The 19,729-nt window shown below is 45.0% G+C and overlaps 1 protein-coding gene across 3 annotated transcripts in view; it reads right to left on the reverse strand.

Annotated features, from left to right (window-relative positions):
- The window catches only part of ptprn2 (protein tyrosine phosphatase receptor type N2), a 290,147-nt gene that overhangs the window by 154,655 nt on the left and 115,763 nt on the right, over nt 1-19,729 (reverse strand). For all 3 annotated transcript variants that reach the window (XR_008760159.1, XM_055929231.1, XM_055929230.1), the window contains exon 10: nt 16,203-16,282. Coding sequence is in view for 2 of the 3 variants with exons in the window: in XM_055929231.1 (XP_055785206.1) it covers nt 16,203-16,282 (80 nt within the window). In the remaining variant the exon portion in view is untranslated. The remainder of the gene's footprint in view (nt 1-16,202; nt 16,283-19,729) is intronic.

Below are 19,729 nucleotides of genomic sequence, written 5' to 3' on the forward strand. Positions count from 1 at the left end.
CCACCATAGTCTCGGCCCACTTATGTGGCACCTTAGGAACGTCGACCCTCGCCACCGACCCCAGATTGGAGACCCTGTAGAGGGCCCCACTGGACTGAGGGGCCCCTCTGGACTGAGGAGCTGTGACTCTGGCAGCTGCGGACAGGAGGGCGGCTCTGGCAGCTGCGGACAGGAGGGCGGCTCTGGCAGCTGCGGACAGGAGGGCGGCTCTGGCAGCTGCGGACAGGAGGGCGGCTCTGGCAGCTGCGGACAGGAGGGCGGCTCTGGCAGCTGCGGACAGGAGGGCGGCTCTGGCAGCTGCGGACAGGAGGGCGACTCTGGCAGCTGCGGACAGGAGGGCGACTCTGGCAGCTGCGGACAGGAGGGCGACTCTGGCAGCTGCGGACAGGAGGGCGACTCTGGCAGCTGCGGACAGGAGGGCGACTCTGGCAGCTGCGGACAGGAGGGCGACTCTGGCAGCTGCGGACAGGAGGGCGACTCTGGCAGCTGCGGACAGGAGGGCGACTCTGGCAGCTGCGGACAGGAGGGCGACTCTGGCAGCTGCGGACAGGAGGGCGACTCTGGCAGCTGCGGACAGGAGGGCGACTCTGGCAGCTGCGGACAGGAGGGCGACTCTGGCAGCTGCGGACAGGAGGGCGACTCTGGCAGCTGCGGACAGGAGGGCGACTCTGGCAGCTGCGGACAGGAGGGCGACTCTGGCAGCTGCGGACAGGAGGGCGACTCTGGCAGCTGCGGACAGGAGGGCGACTCTGGCAGCTGCGGACAGGAGGGCGACTCTGGCAGCTGCGGACAGGAGGGCGACTCTGGCAGCTGCGGACAGGAGGGCGACTCTGGCAGCTGCGGACAGGAGGGCGACTCTGGCAGCTGCGGACAGGAGGGCGACTCTGGCAGCTGCGGACAGGAGGGCGACTCTGGCAGCTGCGGACAGGAGGGCGACTCTGGCAGCTGCGGACAGGAGGGCGACTCTGGCAGCTGCGGACAGGAGGGCGACTCTGGCAGCTGCGGACAGGAGGGCGACTCTGGCAGCTGCGGACAGGAGGGCGACTCTGGCAGCTGCGGACAGGAGGGCGACTCTGGCAGCTGCGGACAGGAGGGCGACTCTGGCAGCTGCGGACAGGAGGGCGACTCTGGCAGCTGCGGACAGGAGGGCGACTCTGGCAGCTGCGGACAGGAGGGCGACTCTGGCAGCTGCGGACAGGAGGGCGACTCTGGCAGCTGCGGACAGGAGGGCGACTCTGGCAGCTGCGGACAGGAGGTCGACTCTGGCAGCTGCGGACAGGAGGGCGACTCTGGCAGCTCCGGACTGGCAGGCGGCTCTGGCATGGAGAGAGAACCTGGAGGGAGGAGACGGAGAGACAGCCTGGTGCGTGGGGCTGCCACAGGACCCACCAGGCTGGGGAGACCTACAGGAGGCCTGGTGCTTGGAGGAGGCACCGGAAGCACCGGGCTGTGGGGGAACACTGGAGCTCTGGTGCGCAGCCTTGGCACCACTCCCCCAGGCTGGATGACTACTCTAGTCCGGACCCTCCAGAGTGCAGGCACAGGTTGAACCGGGCTGTGAGTGAGTACTGGAGATCTGGTGCATACCACTCGCACCTTTCCCATAGGCTCAATGCACACATTCGCCCGGCATGAGCGGAGCGGAAGGCATAGGACACACTGCACCCTGCCAGCGCCCCGGAGACACAGTACGTAGAGCCGGCGCAGGATACCCTGGGCCGAAACGGCGTACCGGAGACCAGATACGCTGAGCCGGGACAACACGCCCTGGCTGGATGCCCACTTTCGCATGGCACTTGCGGGGGGCTGGCCTATAGCGCGCCTGGCTACGAACGCGTACTGGCGACACCGTGCGCTTAACCGCATAACACGGTGCCTGATCAGTAACGCGCTGCTTACGATAAGCACGAGGAGTGGGCTCAGGTCTCCAACCTGACCCTCGTGCCTGTCGCGCTGCCGTGCTACCTCCTTCTATCACTGCCGCTCAGCTTTCGCTGCCTCCAGTTCTTCCTTGGGGCGGCGATATTCCCCAGCCTGTGCCCAGGGTAACGAACGTAACGTCTTGAAGGCTACACAGAGCTAACAAAAAACAACATCCAAGGTGGCAAAACAGGCTGCCTAAGTATAATTCCCAATCAGAGACAACGATAGACAGCTGTCCCTGATTGAGAACCATACCCTAAATTCATCAGGCCATAATCTATGAATTTCACATTACTTCACATGAGTGGGCCTGGGAGGGCATAACCCCACCCGATGATGAGCGAGGCCCAGCCAATCTGAATGAGTTTTTCCCCACAAAAGGGCTTTATTACAGACAGAAATACTCCTCAGTTTTGTCAGCTGTCCGGGTGGCTGGTCTCAGACGATCCCGCAGGTGAAGAAGCCGAATGTGGAGGTGATGGGCTGGAGCGGTTACACGTGGTCTGCGGTTGTGAGGCCAGTTGGAGGTTCTTCCAAATTCTCTAAAATGATGTTGGAGCCGGCTTATGGTAGAGAAATTAACATTCAATTCTCTGGCAACAGCTCTGGTGGACATTCCTGCAGTCAGCATGCCAATTGCACGCTTCTTTAAAACTTGCGACATCTGTGGCATTGTGTTGTGTGACAAAACTGCATCTTTTAGAGTGTCCTTTTATAGCACCCAGCACAAGGTGCACCTGTGTAATGATCATGCTGTTTAATCAGCTTCTTGATATGCTACACCTGTCAGGTGGATGGATTACCTTGGCAAAGGATAAATGCTCACTAACAGGAATGTAAACAAATTCGTGCACCACATTTGAGCAAAATAAGCATTCTGGGCGAATGGAACATTTCTAGGAATATTCTATTTCTGTTCATGAAACATGGGACCAACACTTTACATGTTGCGTATATATTTTTGTTCAGTATATAATTTCGAAATAATCTTTCTTGCGATAGCACATTGGCAATTGTCAGTGACAAATATCTAAGCAGGGCTTGGTTAAAACCCTGGATGGGAGATCGAATGGATAGCTGTAGATATGTCAACTCTCCAGTAGGAGGTGCTGCCCAGACTATTGTTTTTTTTCTCCTAGTGAATATTACGTTTCATACAAGATTCGTCTATGTTGAAAATTGGTTACCATGTTGACGTAATCATGTGGTTAAAATGTTACCCTCAAAACAACAGTTGATGACTTTTTTCAAATCAAATGTATTTTCCACATAGATTCCACGTCACAAATTACGCTGAAACAACATTGATTTAACCAATTTGTGCCCAGTGGGTAGTCTATTATCAAATGGATTCTCAATTCAGTCTGGATACCAGGGAGATGACACCTCACCAAACATACATGGCTTTAATATCAGCTGAGGGTCTTTACAGTTCTCTAGTAAGACCTTTAATATATACCATGAGTACATTGTAGGTACTGCAAGTCTACAATATGTAGTCATTAAAGTGTACTGGATATGAAGGTTAGCATGGTGGCCTTAAATGTGAGAATAGGCTTAAAACCCATTGCCCGTTTTCATAAAGAGTCTCAGAGTAGGAGTGCTGATCGAGGATCCATTAAGCCCATTAGATCAAGATTAATAAGACTTTATGGACAGGGAGGGACCTGATCGTAGATCTGCCCTCCTACTCTAAGACACTTTGTGGTTAGGGGCGGGATCAATGCTCCCTTTTCTCAGTGCGAGGCAAAGGACACGTATTTGAAGTTTCTCTTCTGACTCACAAAACCATGCATCTGTTAGCCTGCAGCTAATGGATGTGAGCACATACACAATGCTCTAAACTGGTTGTGACTCAATCCTGAGACCGTACACAAAGATGAGATAGATATTACGGCAATCACAATGTATGAATGGGAAATGGAGAAGTGAAATGTGTCATATCGAGTAACCGTCAACTGCTGGTGCTGTGTGTGTGTGTGTGTGTGTGTGTCTCCTGGAAGAGGTGATGCATGAGGGCCTTTGAGCGATGCCTGGACTGACAGGTGGCGATGAAATGGTAGAGAGGACTACACACACACCCTGCCAGGGGCACTGACGGAGAGGAGAGTGAAGAAGACTTTGATCCCCGCACCAAGGCCACTCAACTGGAGAGGGCAGTCAATGATGAGGAGAAAAATGCAGCGAGCGAGAGAGAGAGCGAGAGAGAGAGAGAGAAGTGCTCTCTAACCTCTGTGCTCATTGATACAGATGTTGAAGCATGAACACACAGGGAATCCGTCATCTGGCAGTCTGACTGAGACAACCTACAGGACAAACATCTACGAGGGTTTTATTAACATACTGTGACATATACAGATGTAGGATCTCAATTTGATCACTCTTTTGTTGCTGAGAACTTTCCTGCACGGCAGGAAATGCAAACTTGTAGTGTATTTGAGTTTTAAAAAGGCTTATAAAGTTTGTAATTTCGACTAAAGAGTCAACAAACCAGACTGACATGCAGTCATTGAAAACTTCTTTGCAGAATTCAATATAAATGGGGGGGAAATTGGTACCATTTCATTAAAGATTAAATGGTTTTGATAGCTCTTTTGTTGCTGAGAACTTTGCTGCATCGCAGGAAATACAGATGAGCTTTGTGATTTACATAAATTCACTGAAAACCCGCACTAACACAGTTATATTAACAGTATTGTACTTTTCATGTAGTATCATTTTGGCCAGCTAATAGCCTAACCACCAATGAAGCAACATTATGGACTAAATGTTCAAATCCTGTTGCTGCAGGATTATTTTGCTGAGACAATACAGATGCAGGATCTTAATTTGATCAGTCTTTTGTTGATAATTTGCAAATGTGTGTAATCAAGGTTTAAAAAGGCTTCTAAAGTTAGTAAAATGTCAGACTTGATTTGCCCTATCGTAAAATGTACCAACCAACCCCTACAGAAAATACCCATTAATTAAAATAATTCACATTTTTCATTGCAGCAGGATTATTTTCCTGCTGTAGCAAACTGGCTCTAATTAAGATCCTAAATCTGTACTGGTCAAGTTAAGATCCTACCTATCTGTATGACTGCCACAGCAGCGTAAGGTAACAACACCTTGCTATAAAGACAAGTCACTACTATAAAGTCAACACGATAACATGCACCTCACAAAAATATATTTGTTTCCGTTGCTTAAAAACCCCACACATACCTTTTCCAAGCATCTCAAAACACATTCCCTTCGATCTGTATACACACACACACACACATCCATTTCTCCAGCCTTAACTGTTAGTGTCTGGGTGAGGGAGAGGGACTCAGGAAGCTAAACCCCATTACTCTGTGTGAAGAGCCCAGGTAATTATGTCTGGCATTTTGACAAGCGCTTGTCGGACTGAAGGTCACTTGTGTCTGCATTGGTGATCTATGCTAATCTGCTCAGCTGGAGAGAAGAGGGAGACCAGCGTTCTATGGTGTGGCTGTTATAAACCTCATGGATATACAAAACAACGAACACATACACTGAGTGTACAAAACATTAGGAACACCTTCCTAATATTGAATTGCACCCCCTTTTGCCCTCAGAACAGCCTCAATTCATTGGGGCACGGACTCTACAAAGCATTCCACAGGGATGCTGGCCCATTATGACTCAAATGCTTCCCACAATTGTGTCAAGTTGGCTGGATGTAATTTGGTTGGTGGACCATTCTTGATACACATGGAAACTGTTGAGAGTGAAAAATCCAGCAGCGTTGCAGATCTTGACACACTCAAACCAGTGTGCCTGGCACCTACTACCATATCCCGTTCAAAGGCACTTAAATCTTTTGTCTAGCCCATTCACCCTCTGAGCAGCACATAAAAACAATCCATGTCTCAATTGTCTCAAGGCCTAGAAATCCTTCTTTAACCTGCCTCCTCCCCTTCATCTACACTGATTTAAGTGAATTTAACAAGTGACTCAATAAGGGATCATAGCTTTCACCTGGTCAGTCTATGTCGTGGAAAGAGCAGATGTTCCTAATGTTGTCTACACTCAGTGTAAATATTCTATCTCCATCTGTGATCTACGCTAATCTGCTAAACTGGGGAAATTGGGTCGGATTTGAACCCATACTTGTAGCGGTCAGGGCATAAGATTAATACCTGCCACCCGCCAGATGCGGGTAGATTTAGGTATTGGCAGGTAAGAATGTCTACTTCCCCAGTCACGTTGGCGAGTGGTCAATTTGCAGGGTTCGACAGGGCGAGCGTTTCATTCGCATTTGTGAGTGAAAATAGTCAAAAGTCAAGTATGAGCATATGTGTGAGTTGCAATTTTTTGTAGAAAAATGCTGAATTTGCTGTTTTTTTAAAATATATTTCTGCTGTTTTGTTTCATAGCTGCTAATCACACAAAGAAATACGAATCCTACATCCCACCTTGCGCAGCAACAGCTTTGCGCCATGTGAGTGAAGCGCTGATAAGATTCATTTTTGGAGGCGCTGGCACAGGCATAAAAGTTGGTCTAATTTACTCAAGTCAGCAAAGTGAGACTTTGTCCTCGTGTTTCTTGGCTATTTACGTCGGGTTTTTTCACAATCTGGGTTGTTTTTCAATGTTAGTTTGAATCTGCTGCTTCAACTGATAGCGAAGAGACGCCTACTACTAGTCACATCCAAAAATCTCACACACACAAAGACACACATGACATGAATCAAGTGGCCCCGTTACCATGGTAACCCCCCACCCTTAAAAGGGCAGCTGAACATTTTGTCTCATCTGATATTTTGGTTAAAATAAAACATCTAATTAAATTAAGCAATATACCACATTACTTCTTACCAATACATTTCTTCTTTTGGAAACATTACAAAGCATGGTCATTAGTTTTATGAAATTATGGTGACAAATTATTTTGGCTGGTAGAAAATCTGAGTGGCTAGTAGATTTTTTTCATCTACTTGCCACAGTGGCTCGTGGAACAAACAGTTCATTTTAGGCTCTAGCAGCGGTACATAATTCATATGTTTCTAGAGGCAGCAGTATAGACTACTACACCAACCCAGGCCACAGACATTCTATATCTATGCTAAAAACACAGTTGCCCTGTTTCCATTGCTGCTTCTCTGTAAGTCGTATGTGTGCGAGAGGATATATTTCCCTGACTGAGGGGAAGGCAGTGTCTCAGTCTCTCTACATTCAAATTAGATCTCTCTTTTTCCTATTATCTATCTCCTTTCCCCTTGGCTGCATCTCCCCAGCTCTTTCTCACCATCTTCCTCTCCGCATCCTCTCTCTCTATCTCTCTCTGTCCCAGGGGTGACAGCAGTGTGTCAGGGCTCTGCTCCTGGCTGCTCCAGATGGCCCCGGCTGCTGGCCCCTATTGGTCCAGAGGCCCCCAGCTCTTTGACCAGGACTGTGGTTCTCACGGCCTGGGGGCCCGGGCACGCTGCTGGGCCTGGCCTCTGGGGCCTCTGGGGTCGACCAGCCGTGACAGCCCAGACAAAGGGGTGTCCTCATCCCACCGCCCACCAGCCTACACATCTTCCCGAACAGCCACCCATCCTTGACCACAGAGTGTGGATAGTGTATACAGATCACTGTCTAAGCTTCATAAGGGGGCGAATGCAAGCATTTTGATACGTTACTGGTCGGAAGACTCGGCACAAGTACTGTTTACCTCACCAGAAACACATACCTTATAGAAAATAACAGACTGTCATATTCATACGTGATGTTATTGTCAAGAAGAGGTCTCGTTACTAAGTTAGCCAATAGAATACAGTGAAGCAGTCTGTCCAGCCAAAATGTGCAAAATACTTTCAAATTGCATGGCATGTTTCCCTCTTAATGACAGATGTTTTGTAAAATATGAAGTAATATCACATTAGCATCATATTTACATATCTAATGATATGCCGAAATAAATCTGTTCAAGAAGATGGAAGATAATACAAATTGCCTCCACACAGCGCAGAAAAACCCCCACATTCAATTCAAATGACTTCATGTGATCACATGTGATCTAATGTGAAGTTAATTTAATAGCATGTGACAACATGTAAAGCAACATATGATAACATGAAACTACACATGTGAAAGCATGTGAAGTGTTCCAAAAACACATTTTCACATGATTTCACATATGACATTTCACGTGAAAATGTGAAATCATGTGTTTTTTCTATAAGGGAGGCATTTTCTTCACAATAAAAATCCCCCAAAACCCCCTGAAAAAAACATGAATTTTGGGATGTTTCAGAAAGGCATGTAAATGTGTATAACACTGTAGGAATGATATGGGTCCACATAAGAGTAATTGCTCTAAGGAAACACAAAACAACCCATGCAAGTTTCCACCTACCCGGTTACTGTACACAGAAGAAAAAACACAGAAGGGAAAATGAGAGAGGGATTACATTTCTCATGACTAAAGAAACGTTGGTTAGCAGTGAGCGTAACAAATGTTGACAGAACCAATTTCCCATGTGAAGGTGATTTACATGTTTGCAGATCAGTCTGAAGCACACAGCTTTTCACCGCATTCAGAACCTCATTCTATGAGAGAGAGAGAGAGAGAGAGAGAGAGAGAGAGAGAGAGAGAGAGAGAATGAAGGAGCAAAAAGCAAGAGTGTCTTTAATGACAAATTGCTAAATTGTTTTTTTACAGCTTGGTCAGCTTTTCATCAAAACTTGAATAAATAATTTCCCTTGCAAATGATTCTCACTCACACTAGCCTAGTTTAAAAAAATAACAAAGCAGCCGCCTTCTCTTTTGTTTTCAAGCTATGCGGGGGTTTAGTGAGCACAGGTCATTGTCCGCCAGTTTTCCAGTTGAGCAAAACACAAGAGCTCCTAGTAGCTCCTACCTTCACTAATACAGTGAGACCTCCCATCATGATTTTCACTTATTATTCTACCGGTAACAACCCACAGCCAAAAGATGGCAATGCTTTCATTGAGATATCAAATCTCCTCTTTATACTGTCCATTTGCATCCCAAATGGAACCATAATCCCTTTGTAGTGCACTACTAACATCTTACATTTGACATATGAGTGAAGATGTCCGGGTGTTTATTTTTTATTTTATATCTGTCTACTAGTAGAGCACTATATAGGGAATAGGGTACCATTTGGGACGCACACCATGCTTTTCAATGGAATCTCTCCCTATAAGAAGGATTTTCAAATGGGACCTTTCTTTCCCTATGGCTTTTCTATGAAATATGGGTCATTCCACAAAATGGGTGCCTTTTGGAATTCAAACTTAAGTAATGTAAAATATCTATTCTTTCATCATTCAATTGGATGGAGGATATTTTTAGACTACGGAAAAACACCTTTTGTAACGGCTGTCTTCGTCCTCCTCTGACGAGGAGTAAGAAATGTCGGAGCAATATGCAGCGTGGTGAGTATCCATTTTTACTATGAATACTTGAAACAAACAAAATAACGAAATAAACGAACGAAGACGAAACAGTCCCGTAAAATGACAACACAAACACAGGAACAGGAACAATCACCCACAATACAAAACAGGCTACCTAAATATGGTTCCCAATCAGAGACAACGACAAACACCTGCCTCTGATTGAGAACCATATCAGGCCAACACATAGAAATAGACAAACTAGACATACAACATAGAATGCCCACTCAGATGACACCCTGACCAAACAAAACATAGAAACAACAAAGCAAACTATGGTCAGGGCGTGACACCTTTTCCCATCTCAGGCACTACAATCCTATGAACTAAAAGCATTTTATCTGCACCTGTACCACACTGTGTGTCAACCCTGTTACGGAGACTGCCTAACTAATATTTATACAGAACAAAATATAAATGCAACATGTAAAGTGTTTCATGAACTGAAATAAAAGATCCCAGAAATCATCTACACGCACAAAAAGCTTATTTCTCTCAAATCTGTTAGTGATAATTTATCCTTTGCCAAGATAATCCATCCACCTGACAGGTGTGGCATATCAAGAAGCTGATTAAACAGCATGATCGTTAAACAGGTGCACCTTGTGCTGGGGACAATAAAAGGCCACTCTAAAATATGCAGTTTTGTCACACAACACAATGCCACAGATGTCTCAAGTTTGAAGGAGAGTGTCCACCATTGAATGTTCATTTCTCTACCAAAAGCCGTCCAACGGGCCTCACAACCGCAGACCACGTGTAACCACGCCAGCCCAGGACCTTCACATCCAGTTTCTTCACCTGCTGAATCGTCTGAGGCCAGCCACCCGGACAACTGATGAAACGGAGGAGTATTTCTGTCAGTAATAAAGCCCTTTTGTGGGGAAAAACTCATTCGGATTGGCTGGGCCTGGCTCCCAAGTGGGTGAGCTATGCCCTTCCAGGCCCACCCATATCTGTACCCCTGCCCAGTCATGTGCAATCCATAGATTAGGGCCTAATGAATTCATTTCAATTGACTGATGTCCTTATATGAACTGTAACTCAGTAAAATCGTTGAAATTGTTGCATGTTGCGTTTCTTTTCTTTGTTCTGTATAAAAGATAAATCCAACATTTTCTCATTGATCAAATACCCTTTGTACATATAAACTCACATATAATATCAAACTAATAAAGTTGACGTTGGCCCTCTAACAGGGTTGAGGTTTCAGGTGATCCTCGGCCATTACTCCTCATGTAGAGGAGCATGGAGCCACATGTGTAGAGCATGTGTAGGTGTAGAGCATGGAGCCACATGTGTAGAGCATGTGTAGGTGTAGAGCATGTGTAGGTGTAGAGCATGTGTAGGTGTAGAGCATGGAGCCACATGTGTAGAGCATGTGTAGGTGTAGAGCATGTGTAGGTGTAGAGCATGTGTAGGTGTAGAGCATGTGTAGGTGTAGAGCATGGAGCCACATGTGTAGAGCATGTGTAGGTGTAGAGCATGTGTAGGTGTAGAGCATGTGTAGGTGTAGAGCATGGAGCCACATGTGTAGAGCATGTGTAGGTGTAGAGCATGTGTAGGTGTAGAGCATGTGTAGGTGTAGAGCATGGAGCCACATGTGTAGAGCATGTGTAGGTGTAGAGCATGTGTAGGTGTAGAGCATGTGTAGGTGTAGAGCATGTGTAGGTGTAGAGCATGTGTAGGTGTAGAGCATGGAGCCACATGGTGTTCATGAAATGAGGAATTATTCCGCGCAAAAGGCATCCATTTCGTGGAACGACCCACATATCAAACAGATCTAGTAGACACATATTAAAAGAACTCCCAGACATCTTCACTCACATGTTAAATGTAGCATTTTATCATGACTGCATAGCGAGTGTACGTTGTACCGGTAAACCTTACTCAATGGAAATGTATTATGTCATAAAATGTAGACGGAGAAATGTGTTTGAATGAATAGGGCCCCAGTTGCAAGTTTAAGATCTTCACAAAGACATAGGAAAAATGTATTCCTTAAAATTGAGCTATTATTGACAAAGGCCTATTCTCCAATCCCAATCATTGTGTTCTTCTTTCTGACCATTTCCACTAAAATTGCTTTATTGTCAACAGAATGCTTTTTCATGAAAACTACTCACTATAGAGCTAAACTAAAGAAACACCTTACAATTCCTCAATTTATTTTCCACAAACCTGGAAACCAGTCAATGGTTAACACACATATAGACTGGTTCAACACACAATGAGCCCAAGGGTTTGACGAGTGTGTGTGTGTGTGACGAGTTCATCAGGCGGCCATGTTGTTCATGCACTGGCAAACAGAGGTCAAATGTAACCCAGGATTACCCAGGAGGCAGAGTGTTATTCAGTTTCTGTTTCACATTCAACCCGGAGAATCTTCATTTTGTTTCTGAAGTACCGGCAAGAGATGGCTTTGAAATCATGAAAAATTACCATACCACATTGGTCACTGTACCGCAGTTGTCCTTGATCTTCGAGTGTTTTATAGTTGTAAAACATTCAGGAAAACAATTTAAAATAATGCAGGATAATATAGTTATGTGTTTGACTTCCATATACAAACTGAATGTTTTTCTTATTCTACGTATATGAATCGTTATACACAACTATATACTACTGTATGTTATGGTAAATGTGTAAACATTATAATAGATTTCTCTGTAAATCTACGGATTTCCTGTAAATCTACGGATTTCCTGTAAATCTAAATGTACACATGTCCTATTCATTTCCCAACTGAAACCTTGTAAGGGGGATATCTAAGTATTCCTCCTGATAGGCAAATCCCGGTCAGTCATTGGTATTCTGGACGGCTGGATTCATAATTCATCAATAGCAGTCAGGCTGCTGATAATGTTGACTTAACATTTGGTCTGGCATTTCGCTGCTGTCATTAGGTCTCCCACCACGGAGCCTAATCAACACTCAAATCACTCCACATAGACAGACGCACGCATGAGCACGCACACAGAAACACACACACACAGGCATGTAGGCATAAGCACTCAGGGACGTACACACACCTAGAAACACACACAAAGAAAGTATCTCAACCTAGTACCAATGAACGTACCCATAGGGGTCCACAGCACTAGAACCATGGAATAACTGTTATTCTGGTGCTTGCCCAAACCCAGCTTCAAAACCCATGTAACACCAACCATTCCAGACACCTTTTCATCATCTTCCAGCCATCTTTATGTCTCAAATCACATCACACCCCAAGCCCCAAAACCCCTTCTACCTATTTCATACACTCTTAGAAAAAGGGTTCCAAAAGGGTTCTTTGTGGAGGGATAGGGTTCTACCAAGGACTATTTTGATCAGAAGAACCCTTTCTGGAAGACAAGGGTTCTTTGTAAAGCAACGGGTTCTACCTAGAACCTTTAATATCATAGGAACCGTTTTTGGAAGAACGGGGTCTTTGATGATTCTTTGGAAGGAAAGAAGGATTCTTTGGGAGGCAAGAAAGGTTCTACATACAACCATATATAATATTTCCCAGCATGCTCTTTTGCAGTGAAATTTTCTGAATTGTGTGTTTTACTGTAATATCTGTGTTTTTTGCATTGATTGGTTGATATTATTATTATTTTTGCTACACAAATATAAATAACATACAGTTTTCTAAACTAATCCAATCTGTTAGTAATTGGATTTATTTCACCCGTTGCTGAGATGGTTGTTACAGTTTAGATGATTTAGGTAGTCTCAGTATTTAACCTTCAATACACTAGCAGTCATTCTTAATGCAGGTTGCAGGTGATTCAAAATTCCACTTGTTCGATAGCCTAACTCTGTATTACAATTCACTTGCAAGCCAGCATAATGTGACCTGTAAACCAGGAGATTCATAACACCACTGTGTTAGGGTATAACTAGGCCCATATAAACTCAGCAAAAAAAGAAACGTCCTCTCACTGTCAACTGCGTTTATTTTCAGCAAACTTAACATGTGTAAATATTTGTATGACCATAACAAGATTCAACAACTGAGACATGAACTGAACAAGTTCCACAGACGCGTGACTAACAGAAATTGAATAATGTGTCCCTGAACAAAGGGGAGGGTCAAAATCAAAAGTAACAGTCAGTATCTGGTCTGGCCACCAGCTGCATTAAGTACTGCAGTGCATCTCCTCCTCATGGACTGCACCAGATTTGCCAGTTCTTGCTGTGAGATGTTACCACACTCTTCCACCAAGGCACCTGCAAGTTCCTGGAAATTTCTGGGGGGAATGTCCCTAGCCCTCACCCTCCGATCCAACAGGTCCCAGACGTGCTCAATGGGATTGAGATCCGGGCTCTTCGCTGGCCATGGCAGAAGACTGACATTCCTGTCTTGCAGGAAATCATACACAGAACGAGCAGTATGGCTGGTGGCATTGTCATGCTGGAGAGTCATGTCAGGATGAGCCTGCAGGAAGGGTACCACATGAGGGAGGAGGATGTCTTCCCTGTAACGCACAGCGTTGATATTGCCTGCAATGACAAAAAGTTAAATCCGATGATGCTGTGACACACCGCCCCAGACCATGACGGACCCTCCACCTCCAAATCCATCCCGCTCCAAAGTCCAGTCCTCGGTATAACGCTCATTCCTTCAACGATGAACGCGAATCCAACTATCACCTCTGGTGAGACAAAACCGCGACTCGTCAGTGAAGAGCACTTTTTACCAGTCCTGTCTGGTCCAGCGACGGTGGGTTTGTGCCTATAGGCGACGTTGTTGCCGGTGATGTCTGGTGAGGACCTGCCTTACATCAGGCCTACAAGCCCTCAGTCCAGCCTCTCTCAGCCTATTGTAGACAGTCTGAGCACTGATGGAGGGATTGTGCGTTCCTGGTGTAACTCGGGCAGTTGTTGTTGTTGCCATCCTGTACCTGTCCCACAGGTGTGATGTTCGGATGTACCGATCCTGTGTAGGTGTTGTTACACGTGGTCTGCCACTGCGAGGACGATCAGCTGTCCGTCCTGTCTCCCTGTAGCGCTGTCTTAGGTGTCTCACAGTACGGACATTTATTGCCCTGGCCACATCTGCAGTCTTCATGCCTCCTTGCAACATGACTAAGGCACGTTCACACAGATGAGCAGGAGCCCTGGGCATCTTTCTTTTGGTGTTTTTCAGAGTCAGTAGAAAGGCCTCTTTAGTGTCCTAAGTTTTCATAACTGTGACCTTAATTGCCTACCGTCTGTAAGCTGTTAGTGTCTTAATGACCGTTCCACAGGTGCATGTTCATTAATTGTTTATGGTTCATTGAACAAGCATGGGAAACAGTGTTTAAAACCTTTACAATGAAGATCTGTGAAATTATTTAGATTTTTACTAATTATCTTTGAAAGACAGGGTCCTGAAAAAGGGACGTTTCTTTTTTTGCTGAGTTTATATGTAATGTATTGTCATAAATAATTACATTTGAAAGGCTAATAAGGCTGGTGGATCTGTTCATAGGAAGAACCCTCCAAAGATAAAAAAAAGAGTTCTCAGTAGAACCCTTCATAGATGGTTCTAGGAAGAACATTTAGAGGATGAAATGGTTCTTGGTAGATCCCTTCTTAGAGGATTTTAGGTAGAACCATATACAGGTGGTTCTTTGAAGAACCCTACATAGAGGGTTCTAGATAGAACCCTCTGCAAAGGGTTCTACCTAGCACCAAAAAGGGTTTCGCTATGGGAACAAACCGAAGAAGCCTGTGTGGTTCTACTTAGCACCTTTTTTTCTAAGAGTGTAGTGTTGTAGCATCTCTGTAAATGGATAGGACAGAAACAAACCACCATATACCACCCTATAATACAACAGGAGAGTGGTGCCAAATTCCTCTCAATGGAACAACAGCACATTTCAGCCAATAAAAAAAAAAGAGGTTTGTGCTAGCGTTGTTACTGTTGTTGTTCCAACCCCGGTGTTATTGACTGTTGGACTGTTGCTCTCTGCTTCTCAAAGTCAATTCCAATCGAAGCAAGGGCGAAACCCTCCCGTGTTGATCCAAGTTCAGACAATGCCAGCGTTGTGGTGCGGTGCAGCTGCGGTGCACACTGAAATATCAAATCCTATTTTTTTCCTCTCTCCCCATGACACCTTTCTATCAGACCACATCTGGCTATACGAAGACTAGCTTGTCTGAGAGTCACTCTCTCCGTCCCAAATGGCACCCTACGCCCTATATAGTGCACTACTTTTGACTAGAGCCCTAATACTATGCCTATGGGCCCTGGTCAAAAGTAGGACATTAAATAGGGAATAGGCTGCCATTTGGGATGCAGACTATGTATCTCAGTAGGAACAGCAGTGTGTCCCGCATGTTATCCTGTGTGAAATTGATCCTCATTTGTCATTACACCATGTTAATAATCTTATAGACATGGGCTTGTCCGGACTAGAAGGACACTGTGATATCTACCCTATCTGGCGCGGTGGATCTGAGACTCTCATTTCCTCAAACAGAGAGAACATGACAAAATGGTGTGTAGGTGGGGAAAATTAAATCCAGTATAATGGAGGTCATTGGCACGATGTGGTACTTTCTATTTAAATGTGTCGAGTAAGAAATGTAGCTAATAATTACTACTTGTTGTGTGGGTTTGTGTGCTGCATGGGTACAGCACACAAACCCTGTGTGTCTCATTGTGTGTGTGTGTTGTGTGTCTGTCAGTGTACATGCGTGTGTGTGTGAATTGTATGTTTTATTTTACCTTTATTTAACTAGGGAAGTCAGTTAAGAACAAATTATTGTTGGGCCTACCCCCACCCCTTTGTTCAGGGACACATTATTCAATAAATGATGATGATCGGTCATGATAATGGTGGGTGGGTCTTGGGAGATATGGGCTGGTGTAACTGTGAGAATGGTCCTACCTGCAATGTGAGCCACATCGGCAGTGCTGACATTGTGAGGGTTGGTGCCCACCCTGAAGGTTACAGCTGGACCCAGCACTCTGAAAGACAGAAGAAAAAGAGACAAAATTAGCTACACCCCAAACTCAATACCCTTCAATTGAACCGCAGACGAAGGTAGAAAGAGAGGAATAGAGAAGAGTCGAGAAAGACAGAGCGACACCCCAAGAGCTTCAGCGACCAGCGAGCTTCAAAATCAACTCGCACCTTTCGTAGCGGACATGGACAGAGACAATGGGAGTTTGTTTTCTCTTTTTGTTTGAGTTTGAACAAAACACCAAAAACATGGAACTGTGGCACCGTATTGCAGCTGAGAACCTTGTTTGCTTTTCATCTCTGGCTACCCGTCTGTCCAGGGCCAGACCTTTTAGGGGGTATGTGCTCAAAACACAAACCGCGGTAACAGACTCGTTGAAGAATTCCCACTTTGATCGTTTAGTAACATAAAATCAATAGATGGCCACATCTTACAGAGTAGAGGAACCGCTGATCGTTTTTTGGCTTGCTCCTCAAGAAATGCTGGCGGCCGTGACAGAAGCCAAACGTGAGTCGGCTTGGGGGTGTGGTTTGATGTATGTATTTCTTGGGTGTGTCCTTGTCACCACCAAGACACACCCATCTGTCAGAACCTTGCCCGCAGCTGTTTCCCCCACTCAATCACAACAAACAAACCTCCTGCAGGTTGAGTTCAATAACTACAGGCATATGTATGGTGAGATGCCGAAGGAAGCTTTGAATAGGTCAGTAGCCTACAGAGTAATGAGAAGATTGCAATTTCTGAATTTATGTAGATATTATAAACTAAGTGTTTTGATCACTTTTAAATGTATTAACAGGTCAATGTAGAATAAACAACACTTTACATAATACCACAGAAGCAGTGATCTGCTCATATAACAATGTCAGTGGTGGGCCGTCAGGGCCAGCAAGGCCTTCTCTGCTGGCCTAAACATCATCAGAATATAATTTTTTTTTAAATATATTTTCCCACAAATATGTATTAAATTATTCCCCAGAGTAAGAGTTATACTCTTCATTTCATAGCTTTCCTCTTGGTTGCACTGCTTCCAGCCCCAGGTTGAGATTTGGAGGGCTGGTCTTTATGTTAGATCTTTTATCCAATCATTTTCAGCCATCATGTGTTGCCAGGGGTCTAAAATCTGCCCTCAGGCCTTCAGAATCAACAGTGCGGGCGCTTGTAGCTTAAAGTGAATTGAAATGAAAATTTAGTGTCAACCAATCAGCTTTAGAGTTGGCTAATGTACGCCTGCTGGCTGGCTCCAGTGTTACACAGGAGCCAGCTAGCAGGCGTAGTGCGTGCACGTCTTTTGATTGGATTACCAATATTGAGAGGCAGGTCCTATGGGCAGGTCTATGCAGAACCTCAGAACTAGGAAACTGAATTTGATAAACAAATTAATTTGCGTATTACTAAGCTGTTTTTTCAACCCACAATGGCGGAAGGAGGAGAAGATATCGATTTGGTCGAGGATACAATTATAACGCCATTCTCAAGACGAACTTTTCAAGAAAAGTTAGACATTGTAAGGAGAGGTTGCCCAACGCCGACGCTACAAAGCCTGTCACAGGCGGGAAAGGGGTTCGTTCGCCACTTTCAAAGTTCCAACTACGAGCGCTATCAATGGCTCACAGGCTCCGAGAAGCACTGCAAATTGTACTGCTGGGAATGCCTATTATTTGCAAGTGATCGATTTGGTGTTTGGAGCCACATTGGCTTTGCAAACATTGAGTTGTCTAACCAAGGCAGCAACGAGACACCAAAGGACGGTTGGGCACTAACAAGCAATGGTGCTTTTGAAAACTTTTGGGGACACCCGAGTGAATCTACAGCTCAACGAACAAGCGCGCAGGGCAACGGAGCTGCACAATGAAAAGGTGAAGAAAAATAGGGAAATATTGAAAAGACTCATTGATTGTGTCATGTTTTTGGGTAAACACTGTTTACCCAAAAATGTCAATTTTTGTCAATTTCAAGGTGACGCAACGCCTGGTTATACTGCGTTTCTGTCTAAATGTATAGTGTCTAGAGCCATGGCATCATAATGATGGTAATAAGAGGTGGATTAATTCGGGTGGGACTGTGTAGGACCTCACTGAAGGCCCAGGCCCACGGCACGCCACTGAACAATGTACACCTTTCATCGTCATTTCCAGCCGATACAGATACTGTGCCTGTCGGCATTGCCTGGTGGTAATGGGGCTACCTTGGCAAACATGTCGGGGTGATCATACCTTCCTTTATGGTGACCCGTATTCAACAGAAGTTGATCCTGGTGCGGAATAAACAGTGTCTCTCCCTCAATTCAATAACAGAAAAAGACAACATAAGTAAAAGTTGTGTCAAGTAAAATTTTAATGCTGAGTGCAAGATCTCTCTCCATTTAGAGACATCCGTATCAAGCCCGTCTGTCAGTCGGGACTCCATCACATCATCTTGCAAGTCTCCAAGTGCTTGTTCCATAGATGCTTCTGTGAACACATACACAGTCACTGTTCTATTACCAATGGCAGTTAGTATATTTTGTTTGTCAAATATCACCTATCCTATGTTGAAGTTTGAAGAGGTCAGACTAAACCTACCTAATTCTGGTCAACCAATCGATGACCGTTGGTGAGCAGGCAAGAGGTGAGGCTGGAGGTAAGGTCTTCGCCAGCGCCCCATTGATGGGCATGGCAGCGTAGATAAGCTCCTGGCTCACACACAAACACGGAGCACTGATTACATTATCAATGGTGGTTATGATTAGCGTAGTGGAACCAACTTGATCACTGCATTAACCTTTAATTTCATACATTCAGATATCATATGTGAAGTGAATAGAATGGTAACCGCAGTGATCAGGCTGGGTTATGAAGGTGAATTGGGACAAAACTCTAAACTGTTCGGACCTTTGAACAGATCAAATGTCACCAACATAATTCAAGTGTTCTCCCTGTTCCATTTATAGGAATGCTCACAGCGAGGGCATGTCTGCGTAATGCTGAGGGTCCCCTTGCTGGTCTTCTTTATGCTGCAGGTTCGGCTGCAAACTGGACATCTCTCACACAACTGCAGCAGGCAATCCAAATAAACAATGTACTTCCTGGTCGAGAAATTATATGTAAACAACCAAATGTCCAAGGACTCGAAGATTACAACGTTGCTGTGAGTGATAGCTAGCTCAAGTTGAAGTAGTCCCCGATACATACGATTTTTTATGTATTTCATTTGAAGATTGTACATTGGCAATACCAAGGTAGTTTTTTGTTTGTTTAAATATGGTATGGCCTAATTGTAGAGGTTGGGTATATTATGACCTAAAAGCTGTTATATAGTGCGGCCCTTGTTTGCCGATGTGAATCGGAACGATTAGCTTTTAAGATAAAACTTAATAAATATTACTAGATTTATTATAGGGCTAGGATAAAGGATTATATAATTAAAAACCTGCCTAGGTTCTCTATAGGAATAGGCCTATACAATGGTA

This window comes from Salvelinus fontinalis, chromosome 7 (assembly GCF_029448725.1).
Source record: "Salvelinus fontinalis isolate EN_2023a chromosome 7, ASM2944872v1, whole genome shotgun sequence".
Taxonomy (NCBI): Eukaryota; Metazoa; Chordata; class Actinopteri; order Salmoniformes; family Salmonidae; genus Salvelinus; species Salvelinus fontinalis.